The sequence below is a fragment of the Strongylocentrotus purpuratus genome, unplaced genomic scaffold (assembly GCF_000002235.5).
Source record: "Strongylocentrotus purpuratus isolate Spur 01 unplaced genomic scaffold, Spur_5.0 spur5_scaffold_6, whole genome shotgun sequence".
Taxonomy (NCBI): Eukaryota; Metazoa; Echinodermata; class Echinoidea; order Camarodonta; family Strongylocentrotidae; genus Strongylocentrotus; species Strongylocentrotus purpuratus.
In genome coordinates this window covers 21,199,985-21,215,103 of record NW_022145612.1, presented here as the reverse complement: position 1 = coordinate 21,215,103, position 15,119 = coordinate 21,199,985, and the positions used below count along the sequence as shown (strand labels likewise).

Sequence of the window (15,119 nt, the reverse complement as noted above, 5' to 3'; positions counted from 1 at the left end):
GTAATAGTCACTTGGAATACCATACAACGGGCACATAATAAGAATCTTGATAGTTTGTTCTCTAGACTATATTCCTAAAATTTTGATTTACCAAGATGTATAGGAATGCCAAACTACAACCCTTACCTACAGTATTTCTATGAAGTACCCTGAAGTATATTCTTGCAAATTTTTAATTTTTATAAGGACTCTCCTATCACACTAACTTTACTGATCTATATATGTGCATTTCAGACTGCAAAATCAAATCCTCTACTACCTTACTGCTCCTCTATTTCATACAGTAGGCAACTAGTTTTAGCCCATGGGCATGCTTTTCATGAGCACCTTTTTTTCCCCTTTAAAAAAAAACTCAGGATAAGGCTCTATGAATGACCATGAGGTTGATGTTATTACAACATGCAAGTCATGCCTCCATGACGAGTTGATGAATAGTGACTTTTACATGGTTCATATTCGGGAAAGTTATTTTAGCGGGAAAGTTATTTTAGCGAGGAAGATTTGGCAAAGCCTGGTTAGTTTGTAAGGGTTTGTGCACTTTCACATACCTATTCAAAATTCTGGGGCTTTTGGAGTCACCCCTAAGCCTAGTTTATATGGATTATCAATTAATTGTGACAGGTATGTTCAAAACACAACCTTAGGAGATTTTATTTAATTTAAATTAACTCGTACAGATAACAGATGCTGGTTCATCTCAACTGAGAAAGTCTGAACTGATTTCTAGAACGAAGATTAATATTCCCTGACATCATTCAAAGTCTGCAAAAGCCATGACTGAACTCACTCACTTTCCAGAAACCCTGATAATCCTTTCCCCAGTCAATATGAATGCAGTTCAAAGAACCTTTAAAGCAGCTTCAAAGAACACAATGAAGTAAAGATCTGAACGATCTTAGAGTTCGACCCGTCCGTCTGAAAGGACCCTTCCCACACTTCCCATGCCCTGGGAGCCGGGTCACTAGATCAGATCTAAAATGGATGAATCAGCGCCATCGCTCCTCATCACTTCTAACGAGAGTGACACAAGCTATTTGGGAGATGGGAGTGATGTGAAAAGAGTCACAGACAAGATAAAGAATAACCAACCACTTTGTATCCTTGTACTAGTAGCAAGCAGCAGAGTCTTTTCTTGATACTACAATGTCTTCTTGGTAGAGCTGTACTAAAGACACTTGATCTACTTTTCAATTGCATACGGTTTGACTTGAATCACAATATCAATTTGTTTCAGAGATTACATACACTGAAATCAAACTCTGGCATCTTGTGGCTCATGGATGCACCCACACAGAAAATGCATTGCAAATCCTTTCTAACAGTTATTGCCTTCATGCATGAAGATGCGAATTAGACCACCACCCCCCCCCCCCCCCCCCTCTATGCATTGATGTTTTGTGATAGCTACATTAATGTAATTTGCAGGTACAGAAATGTATTACTAATACTAAGACATGATACTTACCTGTACATCATCTGCATCTGATCCAGCTAAGAAATATTTAACTATTTCAAATGTTTATCTTTCAAAAAAAGAGGGGGGGGGGGGATATGTTTGTTATCGTAGAATTTTTTTTTTTAACCTACACATTGATAAACATACTAACCGATTTTGATGGCACATTGCTGTTGTTTTTACTAAAGAGCCACCACTTAAGTACATTGCCAAAGGAAGGCATGGACCATGTTTCCCAAGGGTTCTCATAACGACCATTCCTGAACCTCGATGGTGTCACATCCTCTAGCTTCCTTGGATCCAATGACCCAAACTTGACCCTATCATTACAAATCACTTTAGTCCTGCTGGTGTTAATATCAAAGTCTGAACCACTATTGCTTTTGCTGGATCGTGGTGAGGATTGGGAGTGGGTGTCTGAAGGGGGTCTTCTCCTGACCTCTAGAGGGGGAAGTTCAGGGGGTGTGTCTCCGATTGATATTTCTCTGATTGGGAGAGGAGGGGTGTGGGGTTCTGAGAAGGTGACCACATGCTTCACTGCAGCATAGTCAGGGTTCAAAGGGTCATCTTCGATGATGGCCACAGACTGCGTTTGGTTGCTTTGGTTTGTGTTGGCCATCGCCATGGCTTTGCGTCCTGATTTCAACCACGCTCTGTCGATGCTTTGGTAGGGAGGTTCTGATATGTCCGCATACACTGTGTTATTGTTCAATTGGTTGAGCTTGTTGGAATCCAATGTTTCTCTGTAAACTGATGTGTAGTCATCAACGTCTAAGAGGTTCTCCTTGCTTCCCTGAGTGGTGACGCTCTCAGAGTCAATGAAGTCTAAGGCCTCGAAGGAATCCAGAAAGGATGAGGTTGGTCCTAAGGCTTCCAGACAGGCTAGTGGGTCAGGGTCTGGATCTGGATCACATGGCAGCTTCAATGATGACGTATACGCTGATCTGAAAGAACAAGGGTAGAAAACAAGAATAACTATGGTTGTACCATACTTGATCCAATCACATACAGTTTCCTAACACATACAATGTAAGAAGGCCTTGCAAGGAATCTCTAAGAAAATTTGACATACTGCATGAATGAGTAGGTAACCTTTCATTCATGAATTACCTATAGGCGCGACAAAGTCTATGGCAAATTGTCTCACATGATTCCTTAAACAAGAAAGAAAAAGTGAATTAGAGAAGCAGACTAGACATTATCTACAATCATGAGATGCTTCCATGCCATGCACCAGAAACTTAAGAGCTGTACTGATACACTCTTCTAACCCAATATCCTACTTAAGGAATGGGATGAAGAGATGAACAGATTGGGATGAGTTAACTCATCTTAAGGTAGAACATAATTTACAGCAGACTACAGCATTTTAGCAGCTCATTTTCTTATCATGGATATATGTGAGTAAAGTTTTTTTATAATGAAAATGTCATGACTGAGTCATACCCTCACTATCAAGTTGTCTGGAAAGAAATTAGCTTTTGAGCGGAGTTCCACTGAAAGCTTTCGGGCTTAGGCGACTGAGCCAGCACTCATCATCTGAATTACAGCCACACCTTGGCTCATTTGTGCAACAAAGTCTTGACATTGTTGGATATTCCTTGCATCTAATATCAGGCGCCTCACGCTTTGCGTGATAATGAACGATGAAAGCTATGAAAGACACCCAAATCCCGGGACAATAAGATGCTTGAGCTACTAGATTAAGCTGTTGGCTTTCATTTGGAAGGAGGGGGAAATTCATAAATTAAGACAGGCACTGTGAGTAAGGAAGGTAAAGAAGGTGAAGGCGAAATGGACTGAAATAGCACCAACACCCACTGTTAAAGTGCGAGGGGATATATGAAGAATGGGAATAAACTTTATACCGGAAGCATGAAGGGTGAAAATTCTTTTTTAAGGAATATTGCATATAGCTCTGGATTTACTCCCATCATTCAAAGCACCAAGAAAAGAAGGAATTTAAGACTGGATAAGAGCCATATTGAAGACATGTTCACAGGGTACTGTCATAGTTTTAAACTCTCAATTTGCGAAACCTCAAAGTTACAAACAATGATCTACTATTAGAGTACTAACAATAACGAGGGTTCACAAGGGAGTGAAAATACAAGTACTCAAAGTTAACTACTGGTACAAGCTGGGGAAAGCATTTGTTTTAACTACAAGCCGGTGAACCTCCATGTTAACTGCGTCCACCGTCCGCGCAGCACACAACTTCAAGTGGGTATCCCACGCTGCTCACAGATATTATTTGCACTAACCTTCGGATCTGTCATGGCTTGTAACTTTAAAGTTAACTTAAAATGTTGTACATGAGGGTGCATCTGCCCAGACGCAGTCCCCAACTAAAGATAAATTTGAAGTTTTTTTTTAAATTTGAAATCACAAACTAAACTTAAAGTTAGCGGGCTGCCAGGTGAACCTCACTATTGTTAGTCGTGAAAGCTTAATTGTTGACCCTTGCTCCGGGGCAAGTCAGAAAGTGCCAATTCATACCACCTAAAAAAAGCATTTTTACGCTAATTAGGGGAGTTAATTGGGGGGTATTAGGCCCAGAGGTATTATGCGTATGAATGTTCCATCGAGCCATTACGCACAGTGACAACTTTAGTCAACTATGAACAGGCGAGTAACATGAAGATTAAGTTTGAAGACCATGTGCAAAAAGGGCAAGACTATTTCTCATAACCACTTTTGGCTAGACTACTCTGGCTCTCTATACAGTGTGTCCCAGAAAAAAACGAAACCGAGAATAATCAATGTTTTATCATAACTTAGTCACATTTATAATTAATAAATGACACATATTTGTAAAGCTTAGATCCTCCTCTTTCATTTGATGTAAGTTATATGATGCACATTTCACGCATTCTAGAAATGTGATTTTCTCTTTGAAATTCAGATACTGTCCGCCAAATGACTTTTTGGTTTCCTCTGTTCAAATTAATTTTAATCACTCATGCGTGAAATATGAATTATATGAGTTGCATCAAATGAAAGAGGAGGATCTAAGCTTTACAAATATGTGTCATTTATCAATTATAATTGTGATTAAGTTATGATAAAACAACGATAATTCTCGGTTTCGTTTTTTCTGGGACGCACTGTAAAATCATGACAGGAAGATGTAATCATTGTTATGTAAACTGATATGTTTTACGAAGTCTCTTTTCATCTTTCTATCCTTTCATTTTTAGCAAAGTTAATCACTGGTTCTGCATTCCTAACCAGTAAATGCCAAAATAAAATTGGCAAATTTAGTGACCTATTTAAACATTTCACTTACATGTACATCAAAGATCATGAAAATCATATAACTCCAAGCATACAGTCCATAGGATACAAAATACTGACTTTTCTAAGCTGATTTTCTAATTGATAAGAATAAACTTTAACTTTAAGCAGTATTTCCATCGTATAGCAAAATGGTAATTCTGCTCACAGCTGGAATATTCCATAAATTTTCAGAATCAAATCATATATCCACCCATACTCCCAGCTTGGTATTCTATTCAGCATAACAATTGTAACAACCAGTTCAGCTCTACTATTTTTTTTCATCATAAGATGCAAACAAAATAATCTTCAAAATTAAAACAACCTTTTTAATATTCTTCACATAGTGGTTTGGGTGTGTAACAAACTAGTAGGTGTATGCAAAGAATGTAGTAGTTATCTATTGGGTGTGGGGAGGATTAAAAAATACCCCTTTATATGTGCAGGCTGTTATACTGTATGATTATATTGTCCAGTCTGATTAATTGTGCTAGCTCAGGGCCATCAATGAACCCTTAGGCAACTGAGCCGGACGTAACTCCTGTTCTGACCCATTGGAAGTGAGGTTTATTAAGAAAGACCCCATCTGTAGAGAGTTAATCAATTTTGTACACATAGCAACCTTCAAGACACAAACTTTTCTTCCGAAATTGCCAAGACAGGATCAACACTGCATGGTAAATATTCAGCTTTTCCAATATGAATTGGAAATTTTGGAATGCCACTGAAACTATGTATACAGTGACGCATATCGGTGCTTGTTCCCATTGGATATGTACGTAGCAAACAAGGTTTGCCGGCAGTGCAAATGTTAAAGTGTGATATATGCAGCTCCATGGAGAAGTGATGTCTATAGCTTGACACATAAATATACTGATATATACATGTACATGTATACACCATTACAACTTCATCAAAACAACTTAAAACATCTTTTCAGACTGGCCATTTCTGATAATGCTCATATAAAAACAGCAGAAAACGTACATCCATTCACAAAGCTATACAATTCTCAAACACTACAAAGTACAATGTAGATATTAGTAAAAATAACCCATTGTATTATGTTCAATATTCCACTACACTTAATGAAAGGAAGCAACAATGACGAAGGAAACTAAACTTTAAGAGCAGTGTGCTGGGAATCAACACCAGACCCTGGAATAAATTAATGAATGATGGGTGGGTGTGGTCAAACCCTTCAGCAGCTATCCCTGAATATATTATACTCCACAGTACGGTATGAAATCACAGCTGCACCCTCGGATCTCCCTAGAAAGGGTGGAGCTCTCTGATAACACCCCCCTCCCCCATTCCCCCATGAGTGTTCTCTTATCCATGGATGACACAGTTCCAAGAAGGGTTCACTTTAATATGAAATATGTCCTTTGAAAGATTTCACAAAATTCCCATTTCTTGATGATACCTTAGTTTTTTTTTACCTAAATGTAGATATGAGCTCCACCCTACAAGTCTAAAAACTTGCTAAATGAATGTTCTAAGACTTTTACATCAATCTATCCTTCTAGTTCTTTAATATTGAAGAAAAAAAAGTTATCCATTTACAAGTCATGTCAGAAGAAAGCAGGAAAAACCTTCATTATTATCCCATACAAAAAGTTCATTTCACGCTCTTTGGGTGAATTTTACACAAAGTTTCTTATGCTTGCTGTAGGGAAAGCATTAACTTAATATAATGAGACAGAATCACAGAAATTTCTCAAGACTCAATATGGGTAATGATTGAAGGAAGGAGTCACAGAGAATAAGACACTTACTCAGATATAGAATACAAGACCATATAACTCTCTTCCCATCTTCTAGGCTGGCAAGCTGCACCAAAGGGGCTACAGGAGGCACCGGATCCTCTTCCTCTACACATACTGAAGGCCATCTTACAACCAAAGGGTGCAACAAACCTCCTCCTCCTCCTCCTCCTTCTCTTTCCCAATGAGGAAACAGTTGCCTCCAGTCGATAGGAGAGAGTGATCACATCATCACACCTACATCCTCACCTCCTGATCACACCCACTTCAGAGAAGCTTCATCGGCCGAGCACCGGAAGACTTCAAAACCAACCAATTAGCATCTCATCTCATGCCTTCACATTCACATAGTATGATTCTATTTAGCATGAAAATACTCCACATTGACCATTAGATGGGATCTCTCTGCACCCTCAGTGAGTCATCAAGGTGCACGCCACATGGATCAATGATGCTGTTGCTATGGCAATGAGATGAAAGTCCTCCATGCTGCCATCCAATGAATACAAGGATAGTCTACATCACAGAGGCCTCATGTATTGTAACTATTTTCACCAAATTACTTGTCTTACATTTTGAGCAGGAATTGCATATATATTGAAAATATATGAAATCAGAAATAAGTGGATTATCTATAGCCTCATATGAGATATTATTAATATCTTTGTAAATCTTATACTATCTTTGTGAAGGACAGTCTTTAAAATTCACATACCGTACATACATATATCTCTCTCTCTCTCACTTTTCATTTCAATCTTAAAATCAGTTTGCAAGCCCATATTCTAACACACAAGAGCTTTCCAGCATCCAGCAAATAGCTGCCATTTCTTCTACCAAGAAACTTCAACAGTAGCTTCAGCTATATCATAATTTATTCCATCTAAACCTCATATCTGATCGAGTTAGAGATAAGCAACATAAATCAGGAGCAAAATGGAAGTCTACAAGTGTGTAACTACAGAGAAATGTGAGATGGAGCAGATAGACGGAATGTCAATCAACAACAGTGACTCACCACCAGAAATGACATCAAGCAATTGATTCAAACTTTCTCTTATCTTGTCTAGAATTCATCAAATCAATGCAGAATGATGCCAGATGATGTCATAGTGTAGAGGAGTCAGTCCCAGCTCTAAACAACAAGCGGAAGTTTTATCATGCGTGTATCATATTTCTGATAGAAAGTGGAGTTTTGATGGATTATGGGGAGAAACTGATACTTGGAAGTGTGCACAAGGGTTAATACCCAAGTCTGCTGTTCGATCTTTTGTACAATACACAGACAGTGTAGGTCAAAATCAAGTTACAGCTATGCAGTTTACTTTAGAACTACTGTCACATTAATAACACTCATGTGTAGCTTCATGAGAAATCAATATATTTAGATCTTGCAAGATCTTGCAAGATATTGCATGTTAATGGTAAACATTAAGGCAGGGGTCTGATGTAAAATTGCCTGGTTGGGTACCGGTACTTGAAATGCATGTAGGTGTCACATCATAACAAACGATGAATAAATCAAATTATACTAACAATCACTTGCATACTTGCATCCGTGAATGATACGTACATTACAAGTACAGTAAAAAAAGGAACAACAGTTGGTTAAAATTTAAACGCTCACACTCTGTGTAAAAGCTCCAGTAAAAATGAAGGAAGAAACAAAGGAAGTAATGAAGGAAGAAAGTAATGAATCAAGGAAGTAATGAAGGAAGAAATAAAGGAAAAATAAAAGAATTGTCTTGGTTCTACAAGTACTCTTTTTACAAACAAATACCAGTAACCAACAGCACTACAGACAGTAAAATGTGGGTGACTAATAATAAATGAATTTGTCAAGCCTCATTATATATCACTTCCATAAAATATGACAATATTGCTAGAAAAAACTTAGTTTTATCGAGGAAAAGAGAGGCCAATTTAATTTGCATTCAAATATCTGGTCATTCTGTAATCTAACAAATACAAATAGAAACACTATCATGAAGGCCACATCTAGGAACAACTTTCAGATAAAATAGGCAGTGTACAATGAAAGATACTACTAATCATTATGAACAAACAATACACAGATAGCAAATAGATTAGAAACAATTGTGGATGGTCACTGAACTGTAGTGTTGAAGCACTGATACCAAACAATAGACTCAATGAGGGTGTACATAACGATTTCTATTCATTCAGAAGTCTAAATGCAAGAGGGCTGGTTTTAATTTTTGCCAATTTTTTTTAAACACCATTATACAATTCAAGAAGATAAGATAATGAATATTTCCCAGTGATGTCTCATTTAGCATAGACAGTTAGAAACCGATGAAAAAAAGAGATTAGGAAACAAAGGAGAACTGATATATAAGGCATCAGCCCTAATGCAGAAATTTGACAAGTATTACTATGGCCCATATGGGCCCTACATCATGAGGGCATACATGTACATGTAAATGCAACATTTTTTTTTTTTTTTGTCATGATGATTCACAGAATATTCATTTTTGTTAAACCATCCAAAGAAGCTTATCATCTATACAGTTCAAAGTTCTTTTGAAATAAAATAAGACTCAATTCACTAGAATCAGGTAAAAGTCTGATGGATCCTCCACCAAAAACAAATAAAATGAAAAAATATAAAATACTAAATCCAGCTCAAAACCCATTTTCAATTTTTGTTCTACTGCTGCATGGCACAGTACATCAGGTGAAAAGAGTTGAATGGGTTTTCAGTAATAGATATAAATTGATCTGTACTTCTGGCACCCCCAGTCAGCTAATATAGCAAGCATAAATCATACCTCAAAATCCCACAAATTCACATGTACGACAGTAAAATGCACGTAGCAAGACCATGTATCAAGCTATCTGAAATTGCATGTCAGGGGAAAAAAGTTAATCCCATTTACAGCGGCTCTCGTCTTGCCTAATCAACTCAATTTTGAAGGCTAACAAATTGAATTACTAAATCGGTACAAGGAAGTGGCCTCACAAACTTGACCCGTTAAGATATGAAGAAATCAGTTTCCACATTTCTGTTTTATCCATGATAATCTCCAAGACTGGATGTTATGTCTGCATGTAAACATAATTCTTCCTTTCACAAATATTTGAAAACCTCAATGATTTTTTTTTTTGTAGAAAATGTTTCTATTTTGTGTTGAGGCTTGCAATTGAATGTCAAGTCTGCTACAGCATCATATTCACAAAGTTAAAACTGTTGAAACGGTTTAGTAGAAGATTAACAAAATCTATATTCTAAAAGACTATCTGCTGACAAACCTTCCAACTTTGAACATGCATCAACTTGAAATTCATAGTCCCTACAAAAAACAATGTATACAAATTGGCCAGCCCCACCCCCCCCCCCTCCCAAAGGAGAAAAGACTTATCCATTCATTATTCAGATATAACACTGACATCCGATATGATACTGCAGATCTCAATTTAAATCGGTGGTCAAACCACTATGGCTTTTCTGACCGACATCAAAGGAAATGGTTAGTAAATGATATTACATAACCAATATCCTGTGAGAAGGGCCTCCATGATAGCTTCCACCTCTCGGCTCTACTTGGAAACCAACCCACAGGGTTAAAGAATCGTTGAAGAAAGAGGCAGTCATTCTTGGATAGGATCCAAGTATCAAGATGCATCCATACTCTTCTCTGACAAGTGGTGATCTATTCTGTTTATTGAGGAAGGTATCAGTGCGCTCTCCACAAGAGCATGCCCATTAGCTGGAATCAAGCTCAAGCTTGAGATGCAAGTTTCGTCATTGCTTCTTAAGAAACAATGAATGGGTTACTGGAATATCAGCTAATAAGCTACACACCAGCACCATAATATCTTATTTTTTTTAATCTCTAGATATATTAGTTAATCATACATGGAAGAAATAGTTTCATTTCTGACTTTTGTGGGTTTGGTAGGCAATATCAACTGAATATACAAGGGGAAAAAAGAGCAGCTGAACCTTGTCAAAGTCACTTTTAATTAAATTAATACAATGAATAGATTAATAGAAAATGAATTAGCTTCCTGACTTCCCGACATGCTCAAAATAATCCTAAGAGTTTCTATTAAAGCCTCCTCAATCTCAGTACAGATTCCAGCTGTTTCTACATGTACTTTTTAATATCCTAAGAGAAAACATTAATCCTGTTCTATAATGGGCAAATAATTATTCAAATGACAATGTCACCCAAGAAATATCCTGCAATTCATTCAGAGGAACGGTGAAACAGGCAATTAAGATGCCAAGAAATGCAGAAAATCTGATGACTTGCCAAGCAGAATGGCAATCAGTCAAGAAGCATGTCTGAAATACAGAACTGGAACTCACAGCATTAAATGGGTGTAGATATTATTACACCCAATCATATTCAATTTTAAGGAAGAAGGAAATGTGTTCTGTGTGTAAACAATCAATGCAGGGCACACCTGTCAATAAGGCAGTGGTATTGAAATGATTGAAAAATACTCTCTTAATTTCTCCCACATCCCCATCCTGTTCACCTTCTGATAAAATAACACAGCAATACAAGAGGGCTATACATCATCATTACATCATCATTCACAATGAATGCGATACACTTGTGAAAATGGATACCGGTAAATAGAAAGGCAATGAGTGTGGTTTTTTTCCCCTCTGCTTCTGCAGGACATTAACACAAAATGGAAGCATCATTTGTGCAAAATAACCTAAACTCATCTAAACAGAGGGAATAAATAATAATTACTTTAGCATACCTTCCTGTGGAGTTTGAAAGAGGAATACCAAGAGTACCAATGTTTTATTCTAATATTTACCCCTCATTAAAAATAAAGAACCAGTATGAAATTACATGTACATTTTGTTTCACTGAGAAAAAAAGGGATATTAAGAATATTCTTCTTCAACAGCAACTAATATTCTTCAATACCTGCCCCAAATTGTATTTTATCTGTAAGATTATCATCCTTGCACACGAGTGGTAATCGATTTTGACTGAAACTATAGAGTTTCAGAGAGCCTGAAGTCCTTATTTCTGAGTGCAAGAAAAGATAATCTACATGTATGGTAGTAGTTAAGTATCAGTAACCAAGACTAAAGTTATTCATAGATTTCACACAGTCGTTTGTAAATTACTGGATCATAATATTGCAAAATATTTCTATCTGGGGAAGAAGCTTCCAATTCAGAGTCTCAATCTTTGATGCCCACAGAATCTCATACACAGTATGTGGTTGAAATGATAAATTATCATATTTTCAAAGTCTTTTACATGCATTAAATGCCCCCCCCCCCCCCTAAGAAATTTCTGATATAAATTGCCACATTGTCATAGTACTTGACACAACATCCCTATCGGCATAAACTGAAGATATGATAGTATGGTAACACCCAAGACGTACCTGTGGTATACATCCGCATCACAGTAGAAAAACTGATGAGATACTGGCAGCATCTTGATTCCCTAGATCCTAAAACATTAGAGAGTATAAAGTCCTTTGAATCTCCTCCTAAATGTGCCCCTATCCGCACATACAACCCTGAATCAAATGTCTAACGATGCTGGGTTACAGGCAAGAATTTATGTTATGAACGATCTGCCGAATAGATTGAATCCCAGGTAAAAATGGCGTAATACCAAAACAGCGAGAGGTGTAAAGTGGTAGTCCAGAGCGCGGATGGCAGTTACCGAAGGCTGTTGTAGTGAGGAGGGGGGATAATTGAATGTGCGGCAGGCTAGGGCAGTAGGGTTGAGCTGAACTCTGCTCTATTGTAGAACTATTAGAGATGGGTGATGAGTATTGGACATGACAACCTCACTGTCCAGTCATCCTTCCTGTGCGATCAGAGCAAACACGGTAGCGCTGCTGGCTGGGGTGTCTTTCCTACTCAGTCAGACCGAAGCATAGTAGAAGTGCGTAACAAGCGGACTGACTACTGTGAACCCCCCAATATTACAGCTCTGAGCTGAGGCAGCAGTGCACCACTGCACCGTACACATCATACTGCAATAAGGCCCCTTCCCCTCTGTGTCTGTGCTCCTATTGGTCCACTGCAGCACACTTTTTCATGCATATTCAGCAGTCTCCAGGTTGAGTCATTTCTTGATTGGTTCTCTATACTCCCTACAGTGCCACGGGGTATGAATATTCACGTTTATGATAGAGAGCATGAACTCTTAACCCCAGGCCCCATTCCCCATTGGAAGTTCAGTCACATTTCTTCCTTCCGTACATAGATCATATCAAGTCAGCATATCCAGCATTGTTTCTCCCATTAACATGATCTCATACATGAAGAAATAACAATATATAATAAAGAAATCTAAGTAGATTAAGTAATCAAATCATTTATGTACGGTACTCAAATTTGTAATTGACTTGTATAGGCTTTACAATTTTCCTCGTTCTTCAATGTAAAATGGAACAACATATTTATGCAAGAATCCTCAAGACAAAACACACATTTGCATGATAAAAAATATTTAACTGAAAACATTATTTTGAGAATAAGCCAATAAAAGAGGACTTATGAAAATATGATCTTCAGATAAATACACCTTGTCCATATGCCAGGCATATACCAGAATCAGTTCTAATCATTTCAGCCTTGTATGTATTGTATTCTTGAAACGTGAAAATAACAAGATTCATTTCGAGAAAACTCAACTTTTGTTTCTCGTCAGACTGTTTCATTCTACCAAATAACAAGTTTGCTTTAGTCAGCTTGGGTAGTTGCCTGAACAACGTCAGCTGATTACCTCTACGTCAGCTGAAAAATGAGGTTTCCTGAGCCAATTTCATGTTAGGTAAGGGGTACTTGTTAAGATCGGGTAGGAAGCATTGGAGAAAGTACCTTCCACAACAAAAACTATGTGAACATGTATCAGAACATGGACCTAATCAGAAGATCTGAACTCCCGTCATCAGAATCTTGTCGGCCCTTCAAATACAGTTTGCTTGCACAACGGCACCAAGAAGACAGATTGTAATCCCTTATGCATACTAACGCACCAGGTCAAGGGATCCATGAAATTAGTACTGAATTAGAATTTCCATGAAATAAGCCCAAATACCGGTATCGAAGAAGACATGTTTCTCCACTGACCTAATTGCCCTTGCTCCGATATATATAAGGACTTTTATAAGGAGGAAATTCATCTCAGACATATGAACTTGAAAATTCAAAATATTTAACAGATAATTCATCCGGTCTAATTCTGAATAATTAGGTCAAAAATGAGGTTGTAAGAATTTAATTAACTGCAAGTCTATCATCTTAGTCACAGAGAAAACTGACGCATTGGTTCCAAAAGTGCCTGAGTTTAAAATCAGGGCCACAAGTATGAATCTTCAATGGTCTCACTCCTTGGAAAGGAATTAAAGCCATAAGTCCCCTGGTTACTGCACCAATAAGCACATATTTGTTATTAAATTTATTGATATAATGAAAAAGTAAGAGTTCCATCTTTCAGCTAATCACAATGAACAGTATGTAATTGTTTAACAAATATCACTGTTTTACGTCCCTATACATCAGTAGTGAGTCTTCTACAAGGAAAACTTACTTATTGCACTCTCCTGCATGATTTATGGGGAAAATATTCACCTTATCCATACAGATACATGTAGTTATGGAGTGTTAATTGTGAAACAGGTTTATGAAGTTAGATGGAATTGGACCCTATCTTACCTTTCCTCATGTAGAAATTCCATGATGAACACCTTCAAAACAAGTTCCTTTTATCAAATTATCTTACAAAAGGAATAGAAACAGGCTCATACAACTCAAATACCCACTCAAAGTTGCTTTCTGTACACAGACTCTTCAATCTAGTGCTCTCCGATCCAATTAGGCATAAAAGGCTATGTCGCAATCTATTACACGCCAAGCTCATTAAGCAAGCTTATCCTCTAACCAATGTCCATTAAAACATTCATTAATTCATCTAATGACTGATCCTGTCTATACTGCACAGTACACAGGAACTTTCACAATATGAAACAGATGAAACAATACCCATACAAATGCAAACAAAATGAGTGCAGTCAGTAAAGAAGGTTGAATACACCAGCAACCTTCCGCCCATGGTCTTCAGTAAACCATGAAACCACTTCCAAATTACTGACAAAACTAAAATGATTAAATGCAGGTCTGTTTGCATATATTTATTTACTTCTGTTTCAAGGTTTAAACAAATTCTAGTTAAGTATTTGTTTTTATTTGTTTTTCCAGTAAGGTGCACATCACTGAGCAAAATGCACAAATTTTGTAAATTCAAAGGATTTGTTTGTAAATACCTTGAATAATGGTTATCAGATTATGTGTCATATGTTACAGGGGTCGAGAGGTCCTTGAGGGGGAGGGGGGGGGGGTACGGTGGAAGATGGAATGATCTTAAATATTTGCTACCTTTTAATCATATCTTCTTCTAGTACAGTACATGTACATGTATGTATAAACAGAACCTTGATGGACTTTTAGTAGTATATCAGGGCAGAGGATTACATGTATAATGATCATATTCTTAATGAAAACAAACAAAATTCATATATATTTATAATCAACATTGGCTGTGAGCCAAAATGGTGTAAATATACATGTAGGTACATATTAAAGCCCCACTGTACTA

The 15,119-nt window shown here is 37.3% G+C and overlaps 1 protein-coding gene across 3 annotated transcripts in view; it reads right to left on the bottom strand.

Annotated features, from left to right (window-relative positions):
* Positions 1-12,708, bottom strand: part of LOC577498 (N-acyl phosphatidylethanolamine phospholipase D-like) — a 32,914-nt gene extending 20,206 nt beyond the window's left edge. Inside the window, exons 1-2 of one of the 3 annotated variants that reach the window (XM_777722.5) lie at positions 11,890-12,708; positions 1,608-2,400 (exon numbers count right to left, since the gene is read on the bottom strand). In XM_777722.5, coding sequence (XP_782815.3) covers positions 1,608-2,400; positions 11,890-11,942 — 846 coding nt within the window. In that variant the 5' untranslated portion in view covers positions 11,943-12,708. The remainder of the gene's footprint in view (positions 1-1,607; positions 2,401-11,889) is intronic. The other 2 variants (XM_030973647.1, XM_011669726.2) reach the window with 2 other exon arrangements.
* Positions 12,709-15,119: the final 2,411 nt, after the last annotated feature.